At 38.8% G+C, this 11,399-nt stretch overlaps 1 protein-coding gene across 1 annotated transcript in view; it reads right to left on the bottom strand.

Moving 5' to 3' along the window:
* Nucleotides 1-2,441: 2,441 nt before the first annotated feature.
* Nucleotides 2,442-11,399, bottom strand: part of HELRODRAFT_178970 (hypothetical protein) — a gene marked incomplete at both ends in the record, with an annotated part of 17,626 nt that continues 8,668 nt past the window's right edge. Inside the window, 15 exons of the mRNA XM_009027841.1 lie at nucleotides 2,442-2,781; nucleotides 2,951-3,057; nucleotides 3,151-3,318; nucleotides 3,566-3,961; nucleotides 4,073-4,852; nucleotides 5,203-5,344; nucleotides 5,686-5,968; nucleotides 6,243-6,324; nucleotides 6,655-6,792; nucleotides 7,428-7,553; nucleotides 8,787-8,936; nucleotides 9,323-9,413; nucleotides 9,657-9,882; nucleotides 10,097-10,466; nucleotides 11,052-11,353. Of these exons, the coding sequence (XP_009026089.1) occupies nucleotides 2,442-2,781; nucleotides 2,951-3,057; nucleotides 3,151-3,318; nucleotides 3,566-3,961; nucleotides 4,073-4,852; nucleotides 5,203-5,344; nucleotides 5,686-5,968; nucleotides 6,243-6,324; nucleotides 6,655-6,792; nucleotides 7,428-7,553; nucleotides 8,787-8,936; nucleotides 9,323-9,413; nucleotides 9,657-9,882; nucleotides 10,097-10,466; nucleotides 11,052-11,353 (3,701 nt within the window). The remainder of the gene's footprint in view (nucleotides 2,782-2,950; nucleotides 3,058-3,150; nucleotides 3,319-3,565; nucleotides 3,962-4,072; nucleotides 4,853-5,202; nucleotides 5,345-5,685; nucleotides 5,969-6,242; nucleotides 6,325-6,654; nucleotides 6,793-7,427; nucleotides 7,554-8,786; nucleotides 8,937-9,322; nucleotides 9,414-9,656; nucleotides 9,883-10,096; nucleotides 10,467-11,051; nucleotides 11,354-11,399) is intronic.

An 11,399-nucleotide genomic window follows, 5' to 3' on the forward strand; every position in this document is an offset into this window, starting at 1 on the left:
CTACTACTACTACTACTACTACTACTACTACTACTACTACTACTACTACTACTACTACTACTACTACTACTACTACTACTACTACTACTACTACTACCAATACTACTATAACTACCACTACTATTACTACTACTACGACTACTTCTACTACCATTACTACTACTACTACTACTAATAGTAATAATAATAATAATAACAATAATATATTGATGGTGGAGGTAATGATGATGATGATATAAACATAATTTCAAACCTGTGCCAGGTCCAGTAAGATATTCTGAAAAATGTTAAAAAATATAACCACTGTATTCAAGAGCTCACTCGCTCAGCTTATTTATTCCATTAATCATTTATTAGCAAATTTATTTGCCGACCGTTAGCTATTGTTTAAATTAATTCACCTATTGAGATGAATTACATATTCTTTATCTATTTATTCATTCATTCTTGCGTTTGTTTTAATATCATCTGTCTATCAATCGAACAGTTATTCATTCAACTATCAATGTATTAATCCTTTTTTCTATCTTTTAATCAACCAATCAACTGTTCATTCATTTATTCATTCATTCATTTATTCATTCATTCATTTGTTCGTTCGTTCGTTCGTTCATTCATTCATTCATTCATTCAGTCGTTCATTTACTCATTCATTTGTTCATCTCTTGAACATTTATTTAACTATCTATTATTCCGTCTATTTTAACATTTTTTCATAAAACTCATTCACCAAACATAACAAAAAAACTGAATTAAATTAAATAAAACATTAAATTCCATTTAATAAAATAAATTAAAAATGTGACCTCATTATCAGCCCCTGACCCAAATATTGGACTCAGATCGTTGACTTTCTCTTTGTCCTTCAGACCGCTTAACCTCAATTTCTCTGCACTTGGGGTCAAACTTCGTGACCTATTTTATTTTATTTCAGCAATTTTAACAGTTAAACAGTTTAGATGACCTAAAAATTTTAAATAATTTTTAAACGGTATTCATTCTATATTGATAACTTCAATTTTTTTGTTATTATGGATAAGTGTCATTTGTATAGCACCGTATCGTGCTTGTATGTAAAAGGCCAGGATTTTTTCGTTTGCAGTCAAACTCGGTCACTGTTACACGAGAGAGAGAGAGAGGAGAGAAATAGAGAGAGAGAGAGAGAGAGAGAGAGAGAAAGAAAGAAAAAATGAAAGAATGAGAGATAGGGTCACTTTGACGTTGAGCCATTCCGCTACCCCATACTATTTTACCGTTAATTTTTTTTATTTAATCATTCTTTTAATTTGCCAATCATTCATTCGATGATTCGGTCATTCATTAATTCATTCATTCATTCGTTCGTTCGTTCGTTCGTTCTTTTGCTCTTCGTTTATTCTTTTGTTCATTCGTTCATTTAATCAGTCATTTGTACATTTGTTTATATATTCAATCAATAATTCGTTTGTTTGTTCATTCATTCTTTTGTTTATACACTCCTTCATTAATTTTTTGCTCATTCGTTCATTCATTTATTCATTCATTTTATATTAATTATAACAATTTAAATATAAAATAAAAAGATAACTCCGCCCACTCGCCTAATTTTAGTTTCAGCAGTCAGGAAATTGGCAGGTGCCTGGATGCCGAGATGACAGGCCAGCATCTTCAAGCGTTTGATCTGAGAGAGTTAGTGTTTCTATCGCATTCATCCTTCTTATCATGAGAACAACACCAGCTTTGAAACATTTAAAAGGTATTCAGTCAAATCGTTTCACCAACCTCAGCAACCAATCGTATCACAGATTCTTTATGCTTCAAAAGTTCTGCCCTCGAGTTATCCAATAGGATTTGAAATTGATTTTTCTCAACTTGCCATTGGTTGGCATCGTCGACGAATCGGAATTGGAGGTCGGCAAGCATCTTTTGCAGGCGTGTGTGATCTTTTTCTTTGCGTTCATACTATGGTGAAGAGGGTGTATTTTGGAACAGTCATAGATCACATTTATCACAATTTTATTCTATTTTAGCTTGCTATATTTCAGTTAACTCAATTTATTTTACATTCCACAACAGAGTAAACTTTGCCCTGTTACCAAAACTGTTTATTCCTCTCTTCCAGCTGACCATGCAATTGAATGCTGCCAGTAGAACTTCCACCAACCGTTACAACAACTGAGTTTGGCAATCTCTCTCCTCTCTCTCTCTCCTCTCTCTCTGTTTGTCTCCGCATTTTTCACTTTCTTTTTTCCTTTATTTTTTATTTGTTCTTTCATTTTTCTAATGCTAATTATTTTTAAAAACTTTTCATTTTCTAGTAACTCATCTATCACTCTACTAATCCACATTTTTTCAGTGCAATTTAACAAGGTTCCATATCCTTCTATTAAAATTCGTCATCATCGTCATCATCACCGTCGTCATCACCACCAACGTCATCATCACCATCGTCAGCATCACCATCAACACATTCCGCCACCACATTGACTAACGGAAGCAGTCTTCCTCTTGTTCTCAGCTACATCACTTTCGTAGTTCTTGTTCAGGCTGTCCAGCCTCTTCTTCCATCTTTCCTCGTCTTGACTTCTCTTAGACTCCAGGTTCAAAATCTGGCTCTGGAGTTTCCTCACGAGTTCTTCCAGCATGTTGATGGATTCCTGGCCAGCTGTTAGTGTGGATGTGGTTGTGGCAGCGGCAGCAGATGTCGTGGAATGTTTGGCGCTTTTGTTGCTGACGTTGGGACTCGTGCTCAGGTCCACGCTGTCGTCTGCTTTCTTCGACAATTTGCCAAACTTTTCGAATCTGTTTTTGGTTTTTTTTTGGTTCGTCACGTGGTCAGGCTCGTACTCGCCATTCAAATTAATTGGTACTAATATTTATTCCAATATTTTGAAATTTGATTTCATAAAACTAACATAATTATATTTGAAAATTTTCAATGTATATTTTTTATTCAAACAAGGATACAAACTTCGCTTTGAATTCAGCTACCCTAGTGAACGCAGACGACTTGCTGCTGGTTGTGGCTGGTGTGGTGACTGCCGTCAACGATTCAGTGTTTGGAGTGGTGGAAGGCAACTGCATAGAATAGAATTGAGTAAAAGAAGGATGATGATGACAATGATGACGAGGATAATATATCGACAAGCCTGATGAAACCAGGCAGCTCACCATTTTCATTCTCTCCTCAAACTTTTCTCTCTCCCTCTTCAGGAGCGCTTCACAGAGACTCAACTTGACTTCAAGGTCATGTCGCTTAACTTCGGAAGCCTCCAATCGCGTGAAGTAATCTTCGTTGGACTTTTCCAAAACTTTCAGTTGTTCCTGGAGGTCGTTCACCTTTTTTTTTGGACGTTGGAAAAAGAAATTAAACGTTAAAATGAGAAAAAAATATTTCGTAAACAGTACTCCCATTTTAAATAATAAATAAAATTTTTGCTAAATAAATATTTACTTAATAAATTATAATTTCAAAATAAATTTCAAAAACAAAAATGAAACATAAAAAATAACGAATATTGTTAAAATCGCTAAAATAGATATATAGTTATCTATTGTGAGGTTGATGCAACAGAGCAGAGCCAACCTGATTGACCTTGACTTTCAGAGCATCCTTTTCCTCATTCCAGGTCACCGATGAAATGTCGAATCTCTGCCTCAGGTCAGCCAGTGCCTTCCTGGAGTTCTGCAACAGTAGCAACTGACCATCGCACTCCTTCCTCAGCAGCTGGTTGTTCGATTGCAGCTGCTTGTTCGTTTCCCGCAGCTGTTGGATGTGTCCGTCGTAGAACTCCTCCAACGTACACTTCTCTGCCTTCCAGTGCGTCTCCAGCTGAATGACCTTTGACCTTAGCTTAGCTATCGTCTGAGATGTCGACTCCGATGTTGAGGTGGTCGTGGAAAGTGAGGAAGGAAGTTTGGGGGATGATTGAGGAGAAATTTTTTTCGGAGGGATTGGTAAGGTTTCTGGCCTCAAAACTTCCTATAATTGGTCAAAAATGATCTTACAATCATGAAAAATAAATGTCTTTACGTTAAGAGATAGTTTCTTAGAAAAACAAAAAAATATATAAATAAATAAAAAAACTCATACTAATTTGTTTGCAGATGTTTCTTGCTGGCGACCTTTTGATGATCTACTATTAAGTTCCACTTTCATTTTTTCAATTTCTTGATTCAGTCGAACAATTTCTTGTTCCCGCTCTCCATTTTGTTTCTTGACTTTGTTTAGCTCACTGTTCAGTTTAAATTTTTCCATGATCAAGTTCTCTTTTTCTCGCATCATTTGTTTGTATGCCTCGGAGGGACTGATTGCAGCCACCACCTCTCCACAAACACCTCTACAACCATCGCTACCGGTTTGATTGTGGCTATCACTTGTGTCGCCTGAAGAAGCTGCAGCAGTCGAAGCAACGTTCTTCTCGTACAACAAACTTAGAGCGTGATTTTTTTCTTCCGCTAGTTTCACTTTCATTTCCAGATCGGAAATAACGTTTCCCGATTCTTCTGTTTTAGAATTCAATTTCGATTTTAGATCTTCTATCGTTTTTGTCAAGGCAATTATTTCTATTGACGCCATTTTCAAATTGTCCTCCAGTAATTGGACACTTTCCAACTTGTGTCTGACTACATCATCGTAAGCAGCCTTCTCTGCCGTTTTACTGACTGCAACTGTTTTTTGGGGTTTCACGACTTCAAGTTTCGCTTTCATTTCGAGTGCGTCGAGTTTCGCTTTTGCTTCCTGCAACTTCTCCTGGTTGGTCCTCAGTTCATTTTGGACCCTCCTCAGTTCGGCGTTCGTCATGCCGAGGTCGCAGTCCCTGGCCTGTAGCTTGCGGATGATCTGTCGGATGGTGCGGTCCATGTCACTTACCTGCCCAGTTGGTGTTATCGTGGTGGTATTATGTAGTTTAGTTTGCACTGTCTTATGTTACTATGAAACTATGATTGGTTAGTTTTTTTGTGCAATGCCATCTGTTGTTTCATGCATGAACCTGTCAACAACAAACACACGGCGCATACATCAACGCATCAAGTCCGTGACGATCCTTTTGCAATCGAACGCGAGTCAGTGCAGCCAGCTGCAGAGGCAAGCATTTCAACCACTACACCAGAGCGAGGCTAACGTAACGTGACAGTAAAATTAAATATTTGATTTGATCTGAAATGAAATGTAGAAGTAAATATCAATCAATCAGCCACTCAGTCAATTCGTTAACCAACCTGATTTCCTTTTTCAATCAACTTCCGGTTGATTTGCTGCAGGAAATCATCTTTCTCCTTCAGTCTATCATCCCTTCTACGCACCTGCTCATCCAGCTGCTTCAACTGCTGTTCTTTCTCTTGTAGCTGCGTCTTCAGAGTGCTGACGATGATGTTGTGATGATGTTGTTGTGATGATGATGTTTTGATTTTGTTGTGATGATGTCACTGTGATGTTGTTGTGACGATATCAAGGGTTATACAATGACGTTATATTATAATTTGTTTGTATGTATGTATGTATGAATGTGTGTGTGCATGTATGGGTAAGTGTGTAAGTGTGTGTTTTTTTTATGTGTGTTTGTGTGTGTGTGCGTGCGTTTGTGTGTATCATAATTTGAAAAGTAAACAACCACAATCTACTTAAAAAAACACACCTGCTATTATTATTTTTTTATTATTTTAAAGCGCTAATCAAAATAAAAACCTATGAGAGTTTATAACCTGATTTGCGCGCATTCCACCTCCAACGTTTTTACGTCATTCTTCAACAGATTCATCTGCTCCTCCACGTTCTTCAGCGCTACTTCCGCGACGATCGTGGCTTCAGCGTTTTCCTTCAAAGCCTTTTCCTTTTCCGCAATAATGTAATCTTTCTGCTCTATCAATTTATTTTTTTGGTGGATTATATGATCTTTGGATACTAGAAGTTCGTTAAGGTGGTCAACTTCCTGTTGCGCTTCTTTACGATCCTTGATTGCAATGTTTAATTCTAGCTGGTGTTGGACTGCTTGTTTTTGGGTTGAATCTGTTTCCTGTTGGTTTGTTTGTCAATTAATCAACCAACCAACCAAAAAACTAACCAACTAACTAATCAATCGACCAACCAATCAGCCAGCCAACCAACCAACCGACCAACCAGCTAGCCAGCCAACAAACCAACCAACCAACCAACCAACTAATCAATCGACAAACCAATCAGCCAGCCAGCCAACCAACCAACCAACCGACCAACCGACCAACCAGCCAACCAGCCAACCAATCACACATTGAACGTACACATTCAATCCTCTTCAGTAGCTCATCATTTTCCTCCTTCAACTTTTCTATTTTCTTCTCCAACTCTGCTTTGATCTGATTATCCTGTTTAAAAAAAATTAATTTAACTTTATTTAATTTTGTTTTATTTTATCATCATCGTCATTACAATTAAAATCTTCATCATCATAACTGTAATCACAATCGACGTCATCATCACCATCATCATCACTCTCATCATCATCATCACCATCATCATCATCGTAATCACCACCACCATCATCGTCGTCGTCATCATTATCATCCTTACCTGTATCATTGCATTCATCAAATAACAAAAAATATGAAAATAATTTTTTATTTTGTGAAATAATTGTTTGCATGATTCGTTCCACCACATCACCCCACCTCTACCAGCAGCCCCCCACTTCTCACCCTATCTCTGTCTTCCCCCACCGATCGCCACTTCACTTTCATCCTCCTCATCTCTGAGTAACTCTCGTCCAACTTCCTCCTTAGCTCCTTCATCTGTCTCTCCATCTCCAACTTCTCCCACCTCCACGATGATGGCTCCTTGGTGGTTGCCGATGATGAGGATGATGATGACGGTGGTACTGATGATGATGACGGTGGTGGCTGTGGTGGTGCTGATGATGATGACGACGACGATGATGAGGTAGTCGTCGTTGATAATATTGTTTCGTTTGGTGGTTTAGTTGCTGCTGCTGCTGATGATGATGATGACGCAAAAATGTCTTCCGACGTAGCCGATGACGTCATAGCCGCCGGTGGGGATTTCCGTTTTTTCAAATCTTTGACCTAGTTTTGTGTTGTAATAATTGGAAGTGATGTGAATCTTTACATCATCATCATCATCATCACCACCATCATCATCATCACCACCACCACCCCACCATTACCATCGTCATCATCACCACCACCATCGCCATCATCATCAGCGTTATCATCACCATCACCACGATTATTTTCCTTACAACACAACCATCACCATAAACTCACACCACAATCAGAACCGTCAATTCTTTTTTAAAATTAATCACACACTCTTCTCAGGGATATCAAGGCAGATACTGCACTCAAATACAAATCAGGTGGGAATCACTTTGCTTTCGAACCAGCGCTCCGCAACAGTCAGACCAGGCGCGTAGACCATTACACTACCTCGTTGGCCTACTCATCGCACAGACCTCTCTTAGTAATTTCCGATGGTCGCAGAGGAGTTTCTCATGGTCCTCCTCCAACTGAGACAACTTCTCTTTCATTCCACTCAATCGGTCCGCCGTGGCTTTCAACTGCTTCTGACTGAGAACCAGCTGAATGAATGAATGCATGAATGAATGAATGAATAAACGAACGAACGAGCGAACGAACGAACGAACGAGCAAACGAACGAACGAAAGAATGAATCACCACCGAGAGCCTCGCAACCAACACCATCGAATAAAGTTGGAATGGTGAGCGGATCTGACGCTGAAAATGTTGAGATGCCATTCAGAGTTGTTGATCGCAGCAAGAAAAAACTCCATATAGATATTAGATACTAATGCAGATAATAAAAATTTAAATTCTAAAATCAAAGTCAATACAAATATTGCTCGAGGTAGTAAAAAAGATGGAAATTCTAAATTAAGAAGATTTAAACCCGTGGTCAAGTTCGTGTTCTTAGTCAGGAATCTTGTCACATGTTCCGAAAATGGCCTAACTGAAGAATTGCCAATAAACGACATTCAAGTTTTCACATGTTTTCCAATACATCCCCAGAGAAAAGTGATGAACATAAAAGCGAGGAACATGAAAATGGAGGTCAGAGTTTCGAGTCAGTCCGCATCAATAAAGATGACACAGGCGAAATGCGCAATTTGGCCATCGCAGGTAGCAGAACGTGGTTGTGTCTCGAAGGAGATACAGACGAAAGAAGAGACATTAATTAACAGGCAATAATAGAAGAGAGAAAATGTTAAATAATAAAAATTTCATAGAAGATCATTTTGAAGACATATACCATAATATCACCTATTTTTTTTATAAAAAAAAACCCTTTCATTTCAAAATTGGCATTCGGTAAAAACGAGAATAAATATAAATACAGCGTGCCTGAAATTCTATAACGTTCTCAATAAAACTCTTGACAGGCACGCACCTTTGCAGTCGCAGAAACAATCCCACGGAATATTAAAGATTGTATCTATTTGTGTCTTTTTAAAAATAAACTGAAAAAATATTTAATTACTAAAAGTTCTGTCATTAAAAGATAATAATTTTATTTTATTAACATTTGGACAATTTTCCTATATTAAAAATTTTATTTTATTCTAATTCTAATTTATTCTCGTTACATTATCAGGACATTGATAAGCTAAGTTACCGAGCCCACCAGAATTCATTTTCTCTTTCTGGTCTCCGAATCATTCATACTTTTTGTTTTGTTTGAGTAAATAAAAATGATTTGATTTAATATATCAAGATGTATATCAAGATATATATCAAGATATATATCATGATCACATCGCATAACTTAAATGATAATAAAAAAAATCGCATCTAACCTCTTGTTGAGTGATATCTTTTTCATGCTGCTCCACCCTGCCATCCCTATTTAAAGATGGCGACCGGTCGGCCATCTTTAATTTCATCTCAGCTGCTTCCGCTCTGCGCTTCTCACTGTTTAGCATCTTCTCGAGTAGGCTGATCTGCTTCTGATGATGATGATGGTGGTGGTGGTGGTGATGATGATGGTGATGATGATGATAATGATGATGGCGATGATGATGACGGTGGTGTTGGTGATGATGAAAGTAATGATGGTGATGATGAAAAAGTTGAAAATCATGAAGAAAACTATGAAGAAGATGATGATGAAATGACAAAGACGGATCCAGGTAGAATCCAAAGAGAGGGGGTGCGGGGATGCAACCCCCACCAGACCATGAAAGAAAAACATAAAGAAGGGTTTTGCGTAAAATGAAAAAAATTTTAAAACCATCCTCTCAGTGGTTTTTTACATAAATTACGAATTATTAAACGAATTTTATGGAAATGAAAAAAAGATTTAAATTAAATTTTCAAGGATGCCCGTGGAAACCTTCAGAGCCTCGTCAGTGCTGCTCAGTGCCGCATCCTTACGGACTTTGGATTCATTCGCTGATGCTTCCATTTTTCCCGCCTTTTGGAGTCTGTTCAAGTTGGCGACCATGTTTTTTTTCAATTTAAAGTTTTAAGATTAGTTAATTTGTTTGTTTTTTCATGAATTTTTTCCTATTTCCAATCAATCAACACACACATACACACACACACACACATACACACACACACACACACACACACACAAACACACACAACTACTCTAACATGCACACACACACAAACACACACAACTACTCTAACATGCACACACACACAAACACACGCACACGAACCTCTCCAGCTCCTTCTGTGTGACCTCGGCCCTGTCCTTAACGAGTGCCAGCAAACTTTCGAGTGCGGCGTACTTGCTGGTGACGTCATCCAGTTCCTCCCTCAACTCACTCTCTCTCCTCTTGAAACCGCCAATCATCTGATACATGTCCTCCCTGCTCTGCGCCACTTCCTCCTCCAGGCGGTCGTTCTCGTCGTCCCGACATTTCAACATCTTCCGCAGACTTCCTGCGGTGAGATCGTGACGGGTGGTGAGGGCGATGATGAAAAATGATGAGACGTGCAGAGGAGTGGTAGCGTGTGTGTGACTGAAATGGTGAAAATAGTTAATGAACCGCCGAATGTATCAACGTTTTTAAAAAATGGTTCAAATTTTGAAAGATATGATAAATTTTTGCGGATAGTTCAAAAAGTAAGATGAACAATTCATCATCAACCTCACCTTGGTCATCACCCTCATCATCATCACCCAACCCAAACTCACTCAACTCCTCCCCCATCTCCACCACCCTCTCCATCAGGTACTCCTTGCTGTTTCCTTGCAACTCCTTCAGCTTCAACCTCGCATCTTCGTCATCGCCATCATCTTCCCAAATATCTTTACGTGGTTTTTCTCCACTGACGATTTCACCACGCTTTCCACTACCACCACCACCATCATCACCACTACCACCAACACTACCACCATCACCACTAGAAGTAGCTTCGCTGGATCGGTATCTGGGAAGTTTGGTTTTCAGAATTGAGCACCCATGCCTCAAGGTGAAGTTCCTCATCCTCAAATTTCCGGTCTCCTCCTCCCAACAGCTCACCTGATTTTTGATTATTTTATTCGCAAAATTAGTGTTTTAACACTTTTCAACGTATTCAGTAAAGTTTGAAACAAAGTCAAACATTTTTTTTTGTTCCATTCCTCTGAAAAATCGTCAACAACAACAAACTACTACAACAACACCGACGACAACAACAATATCGACCGACAACATCTACATTAACTACATCATCAACATCTACATCATCAACAGCTAACAACTTTAACAACAACGTCAACAACTACTACATTAACTACAACATCAACAACAACATCAACAACAACATCAACAACAACATCAACAACAACATCAACAACACCATCAACAACAACATCAACAACAACATCAGCATCAAAAACAACATCAACAACAACACACAGGTACCAGCGCACATGAATAAACATAGCAGACGTTTTCGGTTACAAAAAAGGTCGGGAATGTTTTTCAGACCAAAGTAGGCCACCACGCAGCGAGCCAACTTCAATTACCAAGTTTTTTTCAGGTTGAAATAGTTCAACCATTTGGCAATTGAAAGCTGCAGAATTGGCTAAAAATGTGTTCCAGCAACAAAAAAAAACAAATAACCTGCACTCTGATATCTTTCCAATTGACCTTACCATCACCACTACCACCACCACTTGAATCACCGACCTTAGTCGCACCTCCTCCACCACCACCTCCTCCATCACCTTTCTTTCCAGCCATCACCCTCCTTACCACCTCTTCATCGTCGTCCTCAGTTTGGCCTTGACCGGCCTCACCGATGACCTTCAACTTGACCTTTAGAAGTTCTCTGTTTAGTTGGTAGATTGTTTCTTGGAGGGAGGCTGCGTGGGTCTTGGAGAGGGAGAGTTCCCTTTGTAGGAGGGAGGTGGCTGTTGAGGGGTCTGGTGAGAAGGAAGGGCGGTTGGATGGTGTGATTGGTGGACAAAT

This window comes from Helobdella robusta (assembly GCF_000326865.2).
Source record: "Helobdella robusta unplaced genomic scaffold HELROscaffold_51, whole genome shotgun sequence".
NCBI lineage: Eukaryota > Metazoa > Annelida > Clitellata > Rhynchobdellida > Glossiphoniidae > Helobdella > Helobdella robusta.